Source organism: Hemitrygon akajei, chromosome 30, assembly GCF_048418815.1.
Source record: "Hemitrygon akajei chromosome 30, sHemAka1.3, whole genome shotgun sequence".
In the NCBI taxonomy this organism is placed as follows: Eukaryota; Metazoa; Chordata; class Chondrichthyes; order Myliobatiformes; family Dasyatidae; genus Hemitrygon; species Hemitrygon akajei.
Genome location: NC_133153.1, coordinates 41629930 through 41652008, shown reverse-complemented (window position 1 = coordinate 41652008; position 22079 = coordinate 41629930). Strand labels below are relative to the sequence as shown.

General features: G+C 42.1%; 1 protein-coding gene across 1 annotated transcript in view; it reads left to right on the top strand.

The window, feature by feature from the left end:
- The window catches only part of ctsh (cathepsin H), a 37899-nt gene that overhangs the window by 12282 nt on the left and 3538 nt on the right, over window positions 1-22079 (top strand). Inside the window, exons 3-11 of the mRNA XM_073032699.1 lie at window positions 2519-2624; window positions 4032-4102; window positions 6692-6796; window positions 9930-10016; window positions 10117-10172; window positions 11157-11238; window positions 18195-18263; window positions 20013-20119; window positions 21688-21813. Coding sequence (XP_072888800.1) covers window positions 2519-2624; window positions 4032-4102; window positions 6692-6796; window positions 9930-10016; window positions 10117-10172; window positions 11157-11238; window positions 18195-18263; window positions 20013-20119; window positions 21688-21813 — 809 coding nt within the window. The remainder of the gene's footprint in view (window positions 1-2518; window positions 2625-4031; window positions 4103-6691; window positions 6797-9929; window positions 10017-10116; window positions 10173-11156; window positions 11239-18194; window positions 18264-20012; window positions 20120-21687; window positions 21814-22079) is intronic.

Here is a 22079-nt window from a genome sequence, read left to right as displayed (position 1 = left end):
AGTAAAATTTATTATCAAATTATATATTTGTTACCATGTACCCGCCCTGAGATTCGTTTTCTTGCAGGCATTTACGGGAAAAGTAAAGGAATAGTATAGAATCTACAAAAACACTATGCATAAGCTAAGACTGACAAATAACCATTGTACAAAACAAGACAGACAGAAATAAAATAAATACTGACAACATGAGTTGTTGTAGAGTCCTTGAAAGTGAGTCTGTAGGTAGTGGAATCAGTTCAGTGTTGGCGTGAGTGAAGTTATCCACGTTGGTTCAGGAGCCTGTTGGTTGAGGGGTAATAACTGTTCCTGAACCTGGTGGTGTAGGACCTGATGGTTGAGGGGTAATAACTGTTCCTGAATCTGGTGGTGTGGGACCTGATGGTTGAGGGGTGATAACTGTTCCTGAACCTGGTGGTGTGGGACCTGATGGTTGAGGAGTAATAACTGTTCCTGAATCTGGTGGTGTGGGACCTGATGGTTGAGGGGTAATAACTGTTCCTGAACCTGGTGGTGTGGAACCTCATGGATGAGGGGTAATAACTGTTCCTAAACCTGGTAGTGTGGGACCTGATGGCTGAGGGGTAATAACTGTTCCTGAACCTGGTGGTGTGGGACCTGATGGTTGAGGGGTAATAACTGTTCCTGAATCTGGTGGTGTGGGACCTGATGGTTGAGGGGTGATAACTGTTCCTGAACCTGGTGGTGTGGGACCTGATGGTTGAGGGGTAATAACTGTTCCTGAACCTGGTGGTGTGGGACCTGATGGTTCAGGGGTAATAACTGTTCCTGAACCTGGTGGTGTGGGACTGAGGCTCCTGTACTCATTGCCTACCCTGAGCTTAAGCTAGATTCCTTTGTCTATTTCTAAACTTCATTCAAAGAAGGAACTACCTCGCTGTGTCTAATGGAAAGTCCCTTTAACTCTGCGAAACTTCTACACTTCTGCTTTTCTGCATTCCCATTCTGAGAAATTCTCTCCCTTTTTAAATGTCTGATTCCTAGGAATATTGTATCATAGAATGTAGAACACAACAACACAGTACAGGCCATTCGGCCCACAATGTCGTGCTGACCTCTAAGATCAATCGAGCCCTTCCCTCCCACATAATCCTCCATTTTGCTAACATCCACGTGCCTATCTAAGAGTCTCTTAAATGTCCCCAATGTATCTGCCCTTAGCAGCAGCCCTGGTAGTGTGCACCCACCATTATCTGTGTAAAAAATCTACCTCTGGCATCCCCCAAACACTACTATGGTCATGGGTTTCAATTGCTACCACTGCTGACGTCAGAAATCATGTGGGGCATAGATAAGGTCATGATATTTTCCTCCCTGTGGTACTGGCCACAATGCAAACATTGTGTAAGACACATCCTGTACAACCTGTCCCTTATTGGTTGTGCTTACTACATTGGTTTGTGACATTGGTTAGCAAACCTAGATTCTTTCAGATCTGTCCACTACCAAGATAATTATCTCATCATTATCACTTCACAGCCTTTGGGAACTGACTGCAGCCAGAATGGATGTAGAATTTCCTATGTTACAAAATACTTAATTAACTGTTGACCGCCTTCAGATATCCTGTGGCTGTGAAAATCTCCACAGATGTACCCGTTCCCTTGTGGTCAATGAGACACTCTGCTCAGCAATGTCCCCGATTTAATCCTAGCCTAATCACAGGGCGATTTGCAATTCACTGCTAGGTCTTTAGACTGTGGGAGGAAACCTATGCGGTCCTGGAGAGATCAAACAAACTCCTTACAGGAGGCGGCAGGAGTTGAACCCCGGTTGCCTGCAGTGTAAAGCGTTGTACCTTGCCGCCAGTGAAGGCTCTCCTTACCCCTTTCTACCTGTAAGCCCATTTTCCAGGACACATAGATCTGGATTCCCAGATCTCTCTGCTCTACCATTCTCCTCAGTGCCCTGCTGTTCACTGGCTAAATCCAATCCTAGTTTGTCCTCCCAAAGTGCAACACCTCACGCTTGTCTGCATTAAACTCCGTCTGCCATTTTTCCAGCCTGTTCAGATCCTCTTGCAAGCTTTGATAGCCTTCCTCACTGTCCACGACACCCCCAATCTTAGTGTGATTAGTAAATTTGCTGATCCGGATTAAATCTTATTTCATTCAGTGATTTTTTTTGTGCAATCTGGATTGTGTTACGTGAAAGGGCAGTGGAAGCAAAGTCAACTGCGTGCAAAGGAATTGGAAAGGATCTGCATGTCTATGGGTAGATGGAAGACAATGGTGGGTGTGGGGGAGTGAGGCAGCTCACCGTAAAGCTCATCCCTTTGTATGCTGATTGCCAAGTGACCTTTCATATGCAAGTTTCTCGGGTGTGGATATCTTGCAACCTTTCCCTTCTAAAGACAGTCCTTATTCACCACCTAACATGGGCTTTAATGACATATTTTATTTGATTAAGCTTTCTGGGATGTTTTGCTGCATTAATGGTTGATGCATACTGTAAATGCGAACTGTTATTGATAATATTTTACTTGATTCCCGCTCAGCACAACAAAGACTACAGCAATGAGGACTATACCTACAGGATGCACATTTTCATCCAGAACAAGAGAAAGATTGATGCTCACAACAGTGGCGAACACTCCTTTCAGAGTGAGTACACTCAAACACACTCAGTGCCCAGTGTATTAGGTACACCAGTACGCCTGCTCATTAGTACGAATATCTAATCAGCCAATCACGTGGCAGCAACTCAGTATATAAAAGCACGCAGACATGATCAAGAGGTTCAGTTGTTGTTCAGACCAAACATCAGAATGGGGAAGAAATGTGATCTTGACCGTGGAATGATTGTTGGTGCCAGATCGTTGGTTTGAGTATCTCAGAAACTGTTGATCTCCTGGGATTTTCACACACAACCATCTCTAGAGTTTACAGTGCAATAAACAAAAATCCATCCAGTGAGTGGCATTTCTGTGGGCAAAAGGACCTTGTTAGTGAGAGAGGCCAGAGGAGAATGGGCAGACGGGTTCAAGCTGACAGGAAGGTGACAGTAATTGAAATACCCACACATTACAATAGTGGTGTGCAGAAGAACACCTCTGAATGCAGAACACATGGAACCTTGAAGTGGCAGCAGAAGTCTGCGAATATACACATAGTAGCCACTTTATTAGGTACAGGGTGTCTCTAATAAAATGGCCACTGAGTTTATACTTCTAGCTGGATTTATGGCTCCCTTTAACTAGACAAAGCTCTGCATATCGATCAATTGAGCCCAGAGCAGAATAAGGGGGCACAACTTTCAAATTAAATCAATGCTGTTCAGAGAGTTATGACATTTCTTCACACAAAACGGTGATCATTTAAGTAAGTATGTGAGGGGAAAAAGCTGTTCCTGAAACGTTCCGTGTGTGTCTTCACACTCCTGTACCTCCTCCCAGATGCTAGTAATGATAAGCTGGCAAGTCCTGGGTGGTGAGGGTCCTTAATGATGGATGCCGTCTACTTGAAGCATCGGCTTTCGAAAATGTCCTTGATGCTGGGGAGGCTCGTGCTCAAGATGGAGCTGGTTGAGTTCCCAACCCTTTGCAGCTCTTTTCGACCCTCTGCAGTGGCCCGGGCCTCCGTACCAGTTAGAAAGCTCTCCACAGCACATCTGTAGAAATTTGCTAGAATGTTTTTTGTGCCAGATAGACAAATCACCTGCCATCAGTCTCCCCAATGTTTCTAAATACCCTAAAAATAATTAAGATTAAACAGAAAGGAGAGCAAAAAGGTGAAAAGCAAGGTCATGAGGTCAACACATTAGAACTAAAAGCTTCCGGTTGAAACATGAATTGAAGTTCATTTGATTAACTATTGCCATGCAATATATATACTCCATGTACAACAGCTGAAGTGACTTCATAGACCGATACAGAGTAAAGAAAAACAATGTAATTATTAAAATTACAGTTGTGAAGTAATACATTCACTATAAATGTTATACAATCTGTAATATTTACATTGACTTAATTCCCCAAAGGCCTAATGTATTAATTAATTCCTTTTCTACAGTGGGTCTCAACCAATTTTCTGACATGACCTTCAGTGAGTTTAAGGAACTATACTTGATGAAAGAACCACAGGTACCGACTTTTTTCAACTGTTAATCTCCTTGGGTTTTATGCTAGTTCACTGAAAGGGGAAGACTAATATTGGATACCCAGGGATAAATACAGAATGAAAATAACACCAAGCAAGGCAAAAAGTCCGAGGAACAAGAACATCAGTGGCTCAAGTATTCTGGCTTTTTCCCCCTTCCTGATGAAAAGTCTCAGCTCAAAATATTAGCTGCTTATTCCCCTCCATACACGCTGAGTTCCTCCAGCATTTTCTGTGTGTTACTCAAGAACATGCTGGCTGGCTGGTGCTGTAGTGGCATCAGCACCGGACTTTGAGGTGAGTGGTTCCGGGTTCAAATCCGGCCAGCTCCTTGCACGCTTTGCACCCGTGCTGGGTTGAGCCTCGAGCTAGTGACTCAGCCTCGTAAAAAAAAAAAAAGGCAAAATGCTGAAGAAATGGCAAGGTTACTGCCCAAGGTGCCACCAGGCGTGGAGAGGAATAACATAACTCAAAACCCTGAACACATCTTGACAGTGTATTCAGCCTTGCTTGGACTTTATGTCTCATCTAGGTCTGTAAGTTTCCTTTTTCACTTTTCTGGTGGGAAACACTTTCATCTCTGGCTTAGAAGATCTTGAATTCATTAAATTCTAACTCTTTATATGCTACATTGTTAATGGCATCAGTGCTGTTATAATGGAGCGCTCAAAGTGCCTTTGTTTGGATGTTTTACTAATATCTTCCTCTGGTCTGTGGGTGGCACAGTGGAGCAGTGAATAGTGCAATACTTTAGAGTCAGCACTCAGGGTCATTTCTGCCACTGTCCCGAAGAAGGTTATACATTCTCCCCGTGATCGTGTGGGTTTCCTCTGAATGCTCTGGTTACAGCTACTAAGTTGTGGGCATGCTACTTTGGTGTCAGAAGTGTAATGACAGGTGTGGGCTGTCCCCAGCTCATCCCTATGGTAATCTATGACCTCTAGTTCTAGTCTCACTCAACCTCAGTGGAAAACCTTATCGATACCCCTCATGGCCATAGAGAATGAAACAGCGTAATTTCAAAAAAGCAGGGGAATCCTCCCAGAGACACTCTTCAACATAATCTCACGGCTCTTTGTTGTAGCTCAGTCTGTCCACATATTGGCTGCTGCCCTTCCCTAGGTTTCACAGATACTTCATTAGCTGAAACATCCCCTGGCAAAAGGGGCTTCAGAAATGCAAATACTTCTTTATCTCTTGCTGTACAGTTGCTTTTCAATGTTTTGTGGCTTATTCCTACACATAAATACTCTGCAATGTTATTGTACAGACATTGCTAGAGTTACTCTGGACTGTATTTCCTGCAGATTAATTTCTACATTATTTAATGGTGTTCCAATAACTAACTGGGCTATAGAAAGCCCAGAAGCCTGGCAATTACATATATAGATATAGATATAGATATAGATATATATATATATATATATATACGCGCACACACACACACGCGCACACACACACACATATATGTTTTCATGATTATATCATTGAGATATCCTTGAATCTGAGTTTCTAATCATGGTAGAGTAGCTCTTGAAAACTAGCAGAATTATCTTTCCATTTAATCTTTTTCATTTATATCTTTATTTATCACATGTACATTGAAATGTACTGAATAGTAAAATGGATTGGTTGCATTAACAGCCAACACAACTTAACGATTTAATGGAGGTAGCCTGCAAGTTCAAGGTTCAAAGTACATTTATTATCGAAGTATGTATACTTCATACAACCTTGAGATTTGTCTCCTCACAGGCAGCCACAAAACAAAGAAACACAATAGAATCCATGAAAACAAAAGATGGTCAAACACCCAAAATGCAGAGAGAGAACAAAAACAAATCGTGCAAACAATAAAATGCCAATAGCATTCAGAACTGAAACTGATGATTCAGAAGCCCGTTAGCCTCAGTTCAGTGCAGAGATGAGAAAACCTCATGGAGCAGTGAGCTGAACTGGCCTGTCCCTCGCCTCCAGCCCTGACACCCTGACCTTTTCAATCTGGTCCAGCGCTGAAATCGTGCAAAGCTCGGGTTGTCCCTTGCTCTCAGGCTCGAGCCCTGCCACCTCAATTCTGCATGTACCCCACCTTTTCAATTTGGCTCAGAGCTTAAATCGATGAAAACTTGGGTGCTTTGGCAGAAGTATGCCAAATTATAAGGGGTGTAGATAGGGTAAATGCAAGCAGGCTTTTTCCACTGAGGTTGGATGGGACTATGAATAAAGGTCATGGGTTAAGGGTGAAAGGTGAAATGTTTAAATGGAACTTGAGGGGAAACTTCTTCACTTAGAGGGTCTTGAGAATGTGAACAAGCTGTCAGCACAAGTGGTGCATGCAAACTCAATTCCAATGTTTAAGAGAAATTTGAATAGGTACACAGATGGGAGGGGTACGGAAGGCAACTGTCCGAATGCACGTCGATGTGAGAAGGTAGTTTGAATGGTTTGGCTGGGACTGGATGGGCCAAAGAGCCTGTATTTGTGCAGTACTTTTCTGTGGTGAATAAAAATCTTCAGGTCTTAATATAACTAAGTTTACTTTTTCTAAAAGAATTCTTTCCTTTGTCTAATAGAACTGTTCAGCTACACGGGGGAACCATTACATGAAAGACGGTCCATTACCCAAGTTCATAGATTGGAGAAAGAAAGGAAATTATGTCACGCCCGTGAAAAATCAGGTAATGTTTCGTAATTTATGGCCACTAAATCAGCCACAGAAAGAATACAGTCAAAGGAAAAGCAAATTCTATGAACGTTGGGAAACTGAAATAAAAAACAGAAAATGCTGAAAGTACTCAAGTGGTCAGACAGCTCAGAGAGGGAGACAATAATGTACCATTCTGGTAGAAATGGTTAAAACTAGTGTATGATGGGATACTTGACCATTCTGGAGCAGCTGGGTTTAAGACTGCTGATGTGTGTTGAGAATAACTTTGGATGATAAGTGAACTCCAATTAATAAGGTACTAGGCCCCTGGAACCAGGAGGGAGGATGCGCCTGGGGGTAAATTATGAGCCCTGATAACAGGGAACAAAGAGTACTGTTAGACTCGCGCTGAGAGAATAATTGACATGTCTTTTAAGCGATTGATATTGTACTGACCGTGGCAGACCATACAAAGTTATATGAAGTTGTTTGTCTTGTTTTATAAATAATGAGCTCAGTATAACCTAGAATTCAGGGTTCTGGTAGTGGTGGAGACTGCTGCAGACTCTCCATGACATCATGTTAATCAACTCTTAAAAGTCACTCTGGGTGTCCTTAGTGTTTCCACGACAACCATGCAGAGTAAGGGCAAAGTGTAGAGTATCGCACTATTAGCCAATGAGCTGGAGCTGCATCAATGAGTAGTGTGCATCGAAAATAGTTTTACAGCTAAGCACAGCGAATGGTCAGAGTTAACTTCAAAAGTATGTACTTTTGAACACCACACTGCAGAGGGGACAGGAAGGTGGTCAAAACTACCCCACACATCACCGGCACCAGCCTACCCACCATCAAGGACGTGTACAGAAAGGTGCTGGGAAAAGGGCCAGTGACATCATGAAGGATCCCACCCACCCTGCCCATGGACTGTTTGTCCCACTCCTATCAGGGAGAAGTAACCTCCACGCTACGACCACCAGACACAAAAACAAAGGTTCAAATGTTCATTTATTATCAAAATATGTATGCTGTATACATCTCTGAGATTAATTTTCTCCAGATATCCATGAAACAAAGAAAACCATGGAAGTTGAAGGAAGAAAGACATAAATCTCCCGCATGAAAAAAGAAACAAAAGCTCGCTAAAACCCCAAACCCCTAATCCCCTCTCTTGCACAAAAAAACCTAACAGTTCTCCCACATGGAAAACAGCAACAAGAACACCTGCACCCACTAACCCATCCCAACCACAATTACTTCCTCATTCCTGTCACTCACCTTATGTACAGACACTCCTGTGCCTCGCACCTCTTTATGGACATACAGTCATAGAAACATAGGAAACCGACAGCACAATATAGGCCCTTCGGCCCACAAAGCTGTGCCAAACATGTCCTTACCTTAGAGATTACCTAGGCTTACCCATAGCCCTCTATTTTACTAAGCTCCATGTATCCATTCAGGAGTCTCTTAAAAGACCCTATCGTTTCCGCCTCTACATCAATCGATATATATGTGCTATCTTATGTATTTATATTTATTGTGTTCTTTATCATATTGTGTTTTCTGTGCTCTATCAGATCCAAAGTTACAATTATTTTGTTCTTTACACTTGTATACCGGAAATGACATTAAACAATCTTGAATCGTGCACAAGCCAACATATACCCAAAATTGCAGTATTTTTCCAGCAAACTGCAGTGCTAGGAGATGGATACATAATATAAATAATAGACAATGAACATTTTCATAAGCACAAGAGCTTCTGTAGATGTTGGAAATCCAGGGCAATATAAACAAAGCACTGGAGGAACTTAGCAGTTCAGGCAGCATCTATGGAGGGGAATAAACAGTTAGTGTTTCAGGCAGAGACCTTTCATCAGGACTGTGGAGGAAGGGGGAAGAAGCCAGAGAAGAAGATGAGGGTAGGGGAAAGAGTACAAGCTGGTGGAAGGTGATTCGTAAGACCAGTTGCGTGAGGGAGGGGAGATGAAGTAAAAAGCTGGGAGGTGATAGGTGGAAAAGGTAAAGGGCTGGAGAAGAAGGATTTTGATGGGAAAGGAGAATAGACCATGGGGGAAAGGGAAGGAGAAGCACTGGGGGGAGGTAATAGGTAAGTGAGGTTTGGAGAAGAAGTAGAGTGGGGAATGGCAGAAGAGGGAAAAGGGAGGGGGGGAAATTATTGGAAGCTAGAGAAATCAATGTTCGTGCCATCAGGTTTGAAGGCTACCCAGATGGAATATGAAGGTGTTGCTCCTCCAACCTGGGAGTAGCCTCATCATGTTGGAATGGAAATGGGGATTGGAGTTAAAATGGTTCGCCACCAGGAAATCCTGCTTGGTGTGGATCTGACACGTAATAAAGTACTAAAAGTGAAATGCTTTATTATTGTTTAGGCATTATTATTTTAATTTTTAGAATATTTATCACTATTTTATATTCAATAAATCATGTCATTAGATGATCATTATTTATGCTTGGACAAATTAAATGCTGGCACAGATAGACTGGAAGCCCGAGTGATGGGAATGGAGGCGAGGGTCAGGCTGATTTTGCACACTGTCCCGCGAATGTTCACTTTTTTCCCGCGATGCTGAGGCCGCGAGCTGGTCCAGCTGCTGTGCGTTTTTGCCTCACTGGTGTGATAAACTGGGACTTGAGACTTGGGCCTACTCTGGGAGCGGATCTGGGGACTCGGTCTGTTTCGGAATGCTGTCAGCTTGCTTCTATCGTTTGCACAATGATGTGTTTTATTTCTCTCTTTCTCTGGCTTTGGTCTTTTTTTAAATTGGGTTATTCAGGTTCCTTGTTTTGTGGCTGTCTGTAAGCAGACAAATCTCAAGATATATAATTTATGCATTCTTTGATAATAAATTTGCTTTGAATCTCTATTATTTTAAATGTGAAATACTTTATTACTTTATAGGTAGGAGAATGCTATGGCAGAAACAAGACAGTGGTCCAAGTTAGTGAATTAGAAATGAAAGTATAGTAGAGAGGGAGACACACAGTAGGAAGGGTTTTCTACTGTGGAATTTATGGTCCTGGCCCTCTAAGCAACTTCTAAGTTCCACTGTATGAACAACTAAGATACTTTAGGCACAGAATAAAACCTCTTGTCTGGTTCTAGTCTTAAAGTTATTTATATATTGTGTTCTCCACAGGGTGCATGTGGGAGCTGTTGGACATTTTCCACTACAGGGTGCTTGGAATCTGCAATTGCAATAAAGTCCAATCATCTTCTTACACTGGTAAGTGTAGCTCCCAAACTTCCCTCGTGTAAGCTATCAGTTATTATTGATCATCATTCTAAGTCTGCATGAGGTTAAGATATTTTAAAACTTTTCCTAGGCAGAACAACAGCTCATAGACTGTGCTCAGAACTTTAACAACCATGGCTGCTCAGGGTGAGTGATTGATTCAGTGACGTGTTACATATTTTCAAAAAGGTCTTCTTTTTGAATGTGGGACTAAAAGTTGACCATCCACTAATTTTTAGAATCAGAATCAGGTTTAATATCAACGGTAAATGTAAAATTTGTTGTCTTTGCAGCAGCAGTACAATACATAATAATAGAAAAAATGTGAATTACAGTATATATATATATATATTAAATAGTTACATTAAATATGTAGTGCAAAACTATAAAAATTAGTGAGGTAGCTTTCATGGGTGCAATATCCATTGAGAAATCTGATGACCGAGGGGAAGAAGCTGTTCCTGAATCATTGAGTGTTTGTCTTCAGGCTCCTGTACCTCCACCCTAATGATAGCAATGATAAGGGGGCATGTCCTGAGTAATGGTAGTCCTTAATGGTGGATACCAACTTTTTAATGCATCGTCTTTTGAAGGGGTCCTCGATGCTGGGGAGGCTAGTGCCGATAATGGAGCTGACTGAGCTTAAAAACTTTCTGCAGCTTTTTCTATTCCTGTGTTGTGGCCCCTCCATACCTGGCAATGATGCAACCAATCAGAATGCTCTCCACAGTACATCTGTAGAAATTTATGAGTGTCTTAGATGTCATACGAATTCTCCTCAAACTCTTAATGAAATATAGCCTTCTCCATAAAGGGTCCCTCACTTGTTCTGGGATAGGGGTAATCTCTCTTTGTGACAAATCCAACTACATTCCTTTTACAAATGTTTATCCACTAAAAAAAACATAATAATCAGGAGTTCATAAGCTACTTAAAGTTTCAAATTAAAATGTGATTATTACTATCTATAGTATGGTGAGGCAATTTCAATTCTGTGCACAATCTGTCCAAAGTAATGAACTCTGCATCCTATGATTTTGATGCTTTTGACATCATAAAACAGGAACTGATTTTATACAACTCCCTGTGGCTATTTTCTGCTTTACAGTTGTTTTTTAAATATTTCACCAGGGGACTGCCAAGTCAAGCATTTGAATACATAAAGTACAACCATGGTTTAGAAACGGAAAAGGATTATCCTTATGAAGGAAGGGTGAGAATTTATATTTGTAACTATACGGTTAAAGGGCATCTTGCTTAACTATGTCTTTGTTTAATCTATTAACTTTTGAAGTGCAGTGCAACTCAGTGAAATGCATTGTTTGCATTAACCACTAACACAACATAAGGATGTGCTGGGGGCAGCCCACAAGTGCTGCCACACATTCCGGTGCCAATGCAGTGTGCCCACAATGCTTGGCAGAACAACATAGAACACAATAAAACAAAACACAACAAGCAACAAACAACAACAGAAAAACAAGCCCCTCCTCCCTCCCTCCCTCACTCACGCACACGCACACACACACACACACACACACCCACCCCCCCCCCCCCCCCCCCACCTACCTACCTCCAATCCCATGACCAATGTTCAGACTTTGCCCATCAGGCTTCAACTTCCAGACTTCTATACTACCAGTGGGCTTTGATTTTTGGTCTTCACCTTCAGACTTGATGATGACAGGACCACAGACTCCAGGCTTGTACACACTGGGCTCGCCGACTCACTGGCCCTTGTGCCTCCTGCTCACATTTTAATTCCAATCCCAGGATACACTGACCCGTGCCGGTCCAACATCCATATACATGTCAATGGCTTTCAAGCATGAAATGGAGGACCAGACTCTGTCCTGATATCTAACTCTCCCACATCCCTGTCCCTAAACTCTAGTGTGATACCCATCCCCCCTCACTATACCCCAACCATCCTTACGAAATTTAAAAAATCAACTAAGGCTGAGTTATGACCTCAATGGAGACTGCAGCTTAGCACCATCTTGACACTTGGAGAATTATGTACAGTGAAGTGTTTCAAAGATAGTACTCGTCAAACTGTAGGAAGGATGTGTTTGCACTGGGAGAGTGCAGAGCAAGTTCACCGTGGTGCTTGGATCGGAGGGCTTTAGTTATGGGGAGAGGTGAACAGGCTGGGCTTGTTTTCCTGGAGTGAAGGAGACTGAGGGGTGACTTGACACAGGTATATAAAATTGTAAAAGGCATAGATAACAGGCATGAATATTTATTCCATAAGAATCAGAATCAGTTTTAACATCACCGGCAAATGTCGTAAATTATGTTGTTTTTCAGCATCAGTACAGTGAACTGCATAATAAACAATGTATAATTAAATTAAATTTATTCATTCATTATGTGCTGCATCATCACCATGTGGGCGATCATGATCTTTCCATGACCGTGATTGTTCTTGGCAAATTCTCCTATGGAAGTGGTTTGCCATTGCCTTCTTTTGGGCAGTGTCTTTACAAGTTGGATGACCTCAACTGCTATCAATACTCTTCAGAGATTGTCTGCCTGGCCGGGACTTGTGACCTGTACCAGCAGCTCCCACGGCCATTCACCACCTGCCCCCATGGCTTTACGTGGCCCTGTTCAGGGGCTAAGCAGGTGCTACACCTTGCCTATGGGAGACCTGCATTCTAGCAGAGGGAAGGAGCACCTTACACCTCCTTTGGTAGAGATGTATCTCCGTCCTGTCACCCTTAAATTAAACTTGTGCCAAAAGAAAACAAAAAGAAAAATATAATTTGGTAGTGTACACACACACGAAATGTACAGAAAAGTGTACAGTCGATGTTTCGGGCCAAGACCCTTCAGAAAAAAAATATGAGGGTAGAGTTAAAAGGTGGAGGGGGTGGATTTCCGGCATCTGCAGAGTTTTTCTTGTTAGTGTACGTGTGTTTGTTGTCCATTCAGCAATCTGATGGTAGTGGGGAAGAAGCTGTTCCTAAAACATATACTGTATATTCAAGTTGAGAAGAAGGAATTTTAAGGGAGGTTTCAGTTCAGTTCAGTTCTGTTTCAGTTTATTGTCATTTAGAAACCACAAATGCAATGGAGTTAAAGAATGAGACAACGTTCCTCCAGAATGATATGACAAAACAGACTACACCAGAAAATCCACATAATGTTTGGTAATCCCCAAATCCAGAGGCTGGAGAGGCTGTTGTGTATTAATATCGTGCTGCCATCTTAGCGCGTTCCCCGGAAAGGAGCTCCAAACCCACCAGACAAAACAAGACTACCCAGACACACCAAGTCAGGAGACCAACTCTACCACCCAAAAACTAAAGCTACAAGACCTACACAAAACCACATAGTTATATATAGTTATAGTTAACATATACAAACCCCATTTCCAGAAAAGTTGGGATATTTTCCAAAATGCAATAAAAACAAAAATCTATGATATGTTAATTCACATGAGCCTTTATTTAACTGACAAAAGTACAAAGAAAAGATTTTCAATAGTTTTACTGACCAACTTAATTGTATTTTGTAAATATACACAAATTTAGAATTTGATGGCTGCAACACACTCAACAAAAGTTGAGACAGAGTTAAAATAAGATTGAAAAGTGCAAAGAATATTCAAGTAACACCGGTTTGGAAGACTCCACATTAAGCAGGCTAATTGGTAGCAGGTGAGGTATCATGACTGGGTATAAAAGTAGCGTCCATCAAAGGGTCAGTCTTTGCAAGCAAGGATGGGTCATGGCTCACCCCTTTGTGCCAAAATTCATGAGAGAATTGTTAGTCAGTTCAAAAGGAACATTTCCCATCACAAGATTGCAGAGAATTTAGGTCTTTCAACATCTACAGTACATAATATTGTGAAAAGATTCAGAGAATTCAGCGACCTCTCAGTGCGTAAAGGGCAAGGTCGGAAACCACTGTTGAATGCGCGTGATCTTCGAGCCCTCAGGCGGCACTGCCTAAGAAACCGTCATGCTACTGTGACAATTATAGCCACCTGGGCTCAGGAGTACTTCGGAAAACCATTGTCACTTAACACAGTCCGTCACTGCATCCAGAAATGCAACTTGAAACTGTATTACGCAAGGAGGAAGCCATACATCAACTCTATGCAGAAACGCCGGCGAGTTCTCTGGGCCCGAGCTCATCTCAGATGGACCAAAAGTCTGTGGAACCGTGTGTTGTGGTCAGATGAGTCCACATTTCAGCTAGTTTTTGGAAAAAACGGGCGTCAAGTTCTCTGTGCCAAAGATGAAAACGACCATCCTGATTGTTATCAGCGAAAGGTGCAAAAGCCAGCATCTGTGATGGTACAGGGGTGCATCAGTGCCCACGGCATGGGTGAGTTGCATGTATGTGAAGGTACCATTGACTCTGAGGCATATATTAGGATTTTAGAGAGACATATGTTGCCATCAAGGCAATGTCTCTTCCCGGGATGTCCATGCTTATTTCAGCAGGACAATGCCAGACCACATTCTGCACGGGCTACAACAGCGTGGCTTTGTAGACACAGAGTGCGTGTGCTTGACTGGCCTGCTGCCAGTCCAGATCTATCTCCTATTGAAAATGTATGGCGCATCATGAAGAGGAGAATCAGACAACGGAGACCACGGACTGTTGAGCAGTTGAAGTCTTTTATCAAGCAAGAATGGACAAAATTTCCAATTGCAAATCTACTACAATTGGTATCCTCAGTTCCAAAACGATTAAAAAGTGTTATTAAAAGGAAAGGTCATGTAACACAACTTTTCTGATGATGTAACTTTTCTGGAAATGGGGTTTGTAGTTACAACAGTTCAGACAATACCATAATTGATTTAAAAAAAACAGACCATGGGCACAGTAAAAATAGTCCAAAGATGTTAAAAGATTGTAAGTTCAAAAGAAACCACCACACAGTTTCCACAAGTTCTCAGGGTCCAGATAGACTCGTCATCCCACGCAGGCGGCAGAAGGGAATACCCCTGCTATGGACTTCCACGGCGCTGGACTCTGCCTCACAGACGCAGCACACAATGAAAGCTCCGTCGAACCCAGCCTCGCAGACGCAGCACACAATAAAAGGTCCGTCAGACCCAGCCTTGCAGACGCAGCACACAGTGAAATCGCCCCGACCGCAGCGGACTCCGAGTCCGTCGAACCTTTGAGCCTCTGACCATCCCCTCTGGCACCGCCTCTCTGAGCACCAACCTCTGCCGAGCGCACTACGACACCCCGCCACCGGTCACCAGCAACGTGACCCCGAGGACTGGGGGCCTGTTCTTCTCAGCAGAGACCCAGACCTCACAACAGCAGCAGCAACGAGAAGGCCTTCCTGGAGATTTCCAGATGTTTGAGGGGAAACTTTATTTTTACAGAGTGACTGATATTTGGAACTTGCTGCCAGAGGAAGTGGTGGTATCAGATACAATAACTGGAGTGAAGAGATATTTAGACAGGTGTTTAAAAGAGCAATGCATAAGAATGTGGTCCTATAGGAACCAATGGGGGTTAATGTAGTTGAGCAGAAGGGTTGGGATGGACACAGAGGGCTGTTTTCCTGCTATCAAACTCTGACTCATTGGAATCTATTTCTAAAGTGCAGTATCAGGAAGTTCAGAGAAAAACAAGATGACTGGGCAGAATCAGCATGGTTTCAAAAAGGAAGACGTGTTTCACTAACCTTTTTTATCTTCTAAAGGTGTAACTAGCAGTGGGTATAAGGAAGCTAAGAGAGAGGCAGCGGAGGGGCCATTTTCAGAAGGACTTTGATCAGAGATCATGCAGCAGACTGCTGGACAAGATTTTGTGAGGTTGGGGTTATCAGAAAATAGAGTGGGAATGAACCTTGGGGTAGCAGTGGTTAAAATAGCTGCATACCCTAGGAATCATTGCTGTCTATTTACTGTATGATCTACATTAATAACCTACACCACAGAAGCAGGCCCTTCTGCCCATCTAGTTTGTGCCAAACTGTTATTCTGCCTGGTCTCATTGACCCGCACAGACCATATCCCTCTATACCCCTCCCATCCATGTACTCATCCAATCTTCTCATAAATGTTACAACCTATATCCACCAATTCCAATGGCAGCTCATTTCACAGTCACACCACCCTCTGAGCAAAGAAGTTCCCCTTAAATATTTCACCTTTCACCTTTAACCTATGACCTCTAGTTCTATTCCCACCCAACCTCAGTGGGAAGAACATGCCTGCATTTAAGCTATCTATACTACTCATAATTTTGTATACCCTGTAGCAAATCTCCCCTCATTCTCCTGCACTCCACAGAATAAAGTTCTAACCTATTCAACCTTCTCCCTAACTCAGGTCCGCAGGTCTGGGTAACATCAGTGTAAATTTCCTCTGTACTCTTTCAATCATATTGATATCTTTCCTGATGGTAGGTGACAAGAACTATGCACAGTGCTCCAAATTTGGCTACACCGTCTTATACAATGTCACCATAACATCCCAATTCCGGTACTCAGTACTCTGATATATGAAGGCCAGCGAAGTTCTCATCGTGAACATATCTAACTGTGACACAACCTTCGAGGAACTACAGATCTGTATTTGACCATAAGACCATTCAGCTTAGAGTGTCTGCTCCGTTATTCAATCTTGGCTGATTTATTATTCCTCCAAATCCTATTCTTCTGCCTTCTCCCCATGACCATTCCCAATGAGAGAATTAAATGTAATGTATCCAAAACATGATGATAAAATGCTAGATAAGATACTGAACTGTGAGTAGTCTACGAAGGGAGTGGACAATAATATGCAGGTAGAGAATAATGGGGCATTGTGTGAATTTACCTGTTGTATATACCTGCTGGCAGCGGTGGTGGAGGCGGATACGATAGGGACTTTTAAGAGACTTTTGGATAGGTACATGGAGCTTAGTAAAATAGAAGGCTATGGGTAAGCCTAGTAATTTCTAAAGTAGGGACATGTTCGGCACAACTTTGTGGGCCGAAGGGCCTGTATTGTGCTGTAAGTTTTCTATGTTTCTATAAGAAGATCTATGGAAATCTATTATGGAAACATTATTTATAGGAACATCTGTGCCCTTGTGTATATTTTTTTAAAATCATAGAAAATTAATAGTCAAATTTAGGAAGAGTTAACCCTAAAAGAGTTTGGGTGTGAGAGGAAGGAAGGCTGGCTGTAGATGTACAGGATTTTGGAGAGAAAAAGGAGATTCAAAGTACAAGTATTATCCAGGTATGTATACAGTACACAACTCTGAGATTCATCTTCCCCACAGATAGCCACGAAACAAAGAAAACCATGGGACCTATTCTGAGAAAAACATGAAACCCCACCTTCCCATGCCCACAAAAAAAACAAACCATGCCAATGGCAATAAAAAAAAGTGGAAAAAAAGAGTATAAAACACAAAATGGAAAGGGTCCAGGCATATTCAGTTCAGCTCAGTGTTCGTTACCTGCAAGCTGCCCCGATTGAAAATCACCCACAAACAGGAGCAACCAGATACACATCATAATGTACACTAGAGTCCAATCCACAAACTCTGTTAATTAAACCTTGCCCCAAGACCCAGAACTCCGGGACCATCCCCCACAAATATTTTAATCTGGGGCAAAAAAACGAACTGCTGTTGGAATTTAAAGAGCAAACACGAGGAAATCTGCAGATGCTGGAAATTCAAACAACAACACAAAATGCTGGTAGAACACAGCAGGCTAGGCAGCATCTATAGGGAGAAGCGCTGTCGACATTTCGGGCCGAGACCCTGCTGTTGGAATTTGATGTGTCAGGTAGCATCTGTGAAGGCAGAGATCAGGACCCTGTGTCATGATTAGATGAAGGGTCTCCATCCTTCTGCCTTCATAGATTCTGCCTCACGTGCTGAGTTCCTCAAATGGTTTGTTATTTTGGTAAGCCCATCCCTGGATTATTTTGTATTACATTGTTCTTGTTGCCTTAGGAAAGATAATCCTTTTTTTTGAAGGATTGCAATGGAAACACACTAATCTCACAAAGTAATAAAAGAATAATACACTTTTCTTCAAAATTTTTAAACTAAAACCCAGACATAAAATCTTCTAATCGAAAGTCTACCCAACTTCAACAGCTATGTTACAGAGCAAGAAAAGGAATCTAGCAAACTGCAGTTAATATTCATTTTATGATTCACTCTTCCTCTTTATGTTTCGAACAGAATGCAACTTGCAGGTTCCAGCCCAGCAAAGCCGCTGCGTTTGTCAAAGATGTGGTCAATATAACAGAGGTTGGTGCAAATTTTCATGTAATTATTAACAATCACACACAAACAGCTTCACAGTCACCAAGATACAACTCTCTCCAGGCTATAGGCACACTAGTGTGCACAAGGACAGACAGAGACCCAGACGGACTTTCTGCGCCTTACCAAACTACACAGAGAAGCAGCAAAGATCAAAGTGATAATAGATGAAGTGACTGGGGAATGGTGTGGGGGAAGAATTCCAACAAGAGGTCATCCATTTTCCACTTTAACAACAGAATGTTTTCCGGATGGTGAAAAGCAAAAAGTACTGGAAGTCTGCAAAGTCTGTGAGATCATGTACATAAATGAGTAAATATTTAATTAAAAATAGTAAAGTCCCTGGATATAAAGACTGAAGGGAACAGGAGTTACGTTTCAGTTGTACTGAGAACATTTCTGGTCTGGTCTGGTCAGCAAGCTCAGGTCCCATTCAACCAATCAGAATCTCCGGGTAGAATACCTCTTGAACACCTTGGGGAGTGGCCGCCATCCCTTCGTCTTGAAAGGAGTTTTACCTAATCGAGAGTTAAGTTACCAAGAAATTGCTAGATCGAGTGCCTGGAACAGTATAGTGGGGTACCTTCTTCAGAAGGATTACAATAGTTCCAGATGGTGGCTCGGCATCACCTTCCCAAGCTATAGTTGGCAATAAATGCTGAACTTCACAAGTATTCCATATATCTCATAATGAATAAATAAAGAAATAAAACCTCTCAAGATTGTCCTTATCAAGATCCATGGAATCTAAATTGCTGCAGAATGCTTTCACAGTAAGTGCAATAAGATAGGCTGAGGGAAACTATTTCTGTTGGTTGAGAGTCTTAGGAAGTCTTAGGAATTTTAGAAAATTAAAAGTCAAGCCTTTTGCAAATGATTAATAAACCTGCCCTGGCTTGTGTATCGAACGTAGACAGGACACAACATCCATTGTCAACCCTGACCAATGGAGGCATCCAATAAACACCTACTGTCAAGGAACAACAGAACTGAGGCTATCTTCTGTGAATAGAAATTGATGCTCTATACTAATTTGAAGCTTGACCTTCATAGCTTACTGCTAATGAAAACTATTGAAGGATATGCTGTTCTTCATTTCCTCACTCCAGCCACTCCCTTACCTCTCTTCTCCTCACCTGCCTATAACCTCCCCTAGTGACCCTCTTCCTTCCCTTTCTCCCATGGTCCACTCTCCTCTCCTATCAGATTCCTCCTTCTTCAGCCCTTTACCTTTCCCACCTATCACCTCCCAGCTTCTTACTTCATCAACCACCACCACCCCCCCCCCCCACCATAGCCACCTGGCTTCACCTATCCCCTTCTAGCTTATACTCCTTCCCCTCTCTGTACTTTATTATTCTGGCTGCTTCCCCTTTCCAGTCCCGATGAAGAGTCTCCGCCCGATATATATCAGCATTTCCTTCATAAACCACTAGAGATTCTGCAGATGCTGGAAATCCAGAGCAACACGCACAAAACACTGGAGGAACTCAGGTCAGGTGGTATCTATGGACTGTTTATTCATTTCCATGGATGCTGCCTGACCTGCTGAGTTCCTCCAGCATTTTGTGTGTGTTGCTCTGGCTTTCCAGCATCTGCATATTCTCCTATGTTTATGAAGGATATGCTGATCAAAATGACACAAAAATTAGATTGCTAAACAAGCAGTATGTCCGCTGTGTTATTATAGTACCTGAGGAAGTATGTCAGTCTAATACTTTGTTTGCCTTACAGTACGATGAAAATGGCATGGTAGATGCTGTGGGAAGAATCAACCCTGTCAGTTTTGCTTTTCAAGTGACTGACGATTTTCTCAATTACGACAGAGGCATTTATTCCAAGTAAGTTTCTTGAATCCAAAATATACTCAAATTGAAAACACAATGGATCCTGGTTAACCAGATCACCGGTTAATGGGGCAGTCACTTATCTGGGACAACTCTAAAAGAGCAAAAACTAATCGAGAAAATAGCCAGGATTCCCTTTGTTTATTTGAGACACTATGCCAATTAATTGCCAAACAGATTCTAACTAACATCAGACGAGTGCATTTGTGTGGTTGTTAGATGCTACACCGTGCTTGGTCATCTTCCCAGTATATTCTTCTGTTCCTTTGTCCCTCCGATACTTACTTAGATTTTCCCTCATTGCTTCTGAACTATAGATTCAGAATTATTCATCACATGTACATTGAAACATACAGTGCAATTCTTGATGTGGAGATCACCATACAGTATTCTCATTGTCTTCCAGCTAAAGAGATACCCAGAGCCCTGAGGAGACCTCCATATTCTCATTGTCCTTTCGGTACAGAGGTACCTAGAGATATGAGGAGACTTCCATCTTCTCATCATCCCCTCGGTACAGAGTTACCTGGAGCCCTGAGGGGACCATATCCTCATCATCCTCTCGGTACAAAGGTTTCCCTTGAATTCCTTAATCAGATTTATTAGTTATATTTATATTTATGATTCCCAGTTTTGGGCTTCTGTACAACAGAAACATTTTCTTTGTGGCTACCCTATCAAACTCTTCGTAAACTCCATAAAGCTGCCCTTTAATCTTATGTTATTGAGAGGTGAGTCTGGAATCCCAGGAAAGAGGAATATGAGAGAGTACAAACACATCAATAAACCCCATGAACTAATCTTCTCTCAAACCTGCTTTCAGATTTCTTCACTTGTTCTCTGAGCCATTCAGTAAAGTTAAATGCCCCATAACCTAATCCATTGTTCTACCACTCTTCAGGCGAAATGATCCAGATTTGCAAAAATCTTACTTCTGACAACTTCTGGAATATTTTAGATGTTTGAGATCACTTCTAGTAGGTTTCCTTACTAAAAAGAAAAAAAAAGTTGAGTTCTGATGTAACACACAAGCAACTAGAGAAACTTGAACTAAATCAGGGCATCATAAGATTCTGGTACAAAATTTAATGTCTATATTTACAATGTGAAATGCTGATATAAACCTGTCACTCTGCAGTTATACCTCCTCTGTTACAGATGCCGCTGTAATTACACTGTGCGAGTTCTTGCGGACAGTTCTGGAATGGGAGATGTTGAATTGCACAGCATGGTAGTGTAGTGGTTAGCACGACACTATTACAGCTTGGAGTTTGGAATTCAATTCCCACACTGTCTCTAAGATGTTTGTACGTTCTCCATGTGAGCGTGCGGGTTTCCTCCGGGTGCTCTGGTTTCCTCTCACAGTCCAAAGACGTACCTGTTAGTAGGTTAATTGGACATTGTAAATTATCTCGTGATTAGGCTGAGGTTTAATCGGTGGGTTGCTGGTGTTGCAGCTCAAAGGGCTGGGAGGGTCTATTCCACCTGTATCTTTATTAATAATAATAAATGTAAGTCTTGTATTGCTAATGAAACTTATTTTTAAAATAATCCTTTGACAGCAAACACTGCGCTTCGACCCCAGACAAAGTGAACCACGCCGTGTTAGCAGTGGGCTATGGAGAGACCAAAGGGACAAAGTACTGGATCGTGAAGAACTCCTGGGGTCCTCAATGGGGAATTGATGGGTCAGTGTCATAAAAATTAGACTATCCATGTGAATCTGGGGGATGATGATTAATTGGCAGTAACACAGCTGGTTCAATAGCTGAGCAAAGTAGACAAGAATAACAGGATGTTGATGCAAATTTAGAGGTTGGGTTCTGACCTTACGGGAGAAAGCAGGAACAGTTTGCTTGGAGAACATGATACTACATAAATGATCATAGAGGTTTATAAAGTCATGAAAGATGGGGTAAGTCTTTTGCCCAGTGTTGGAAAGTCCAAAACTAGA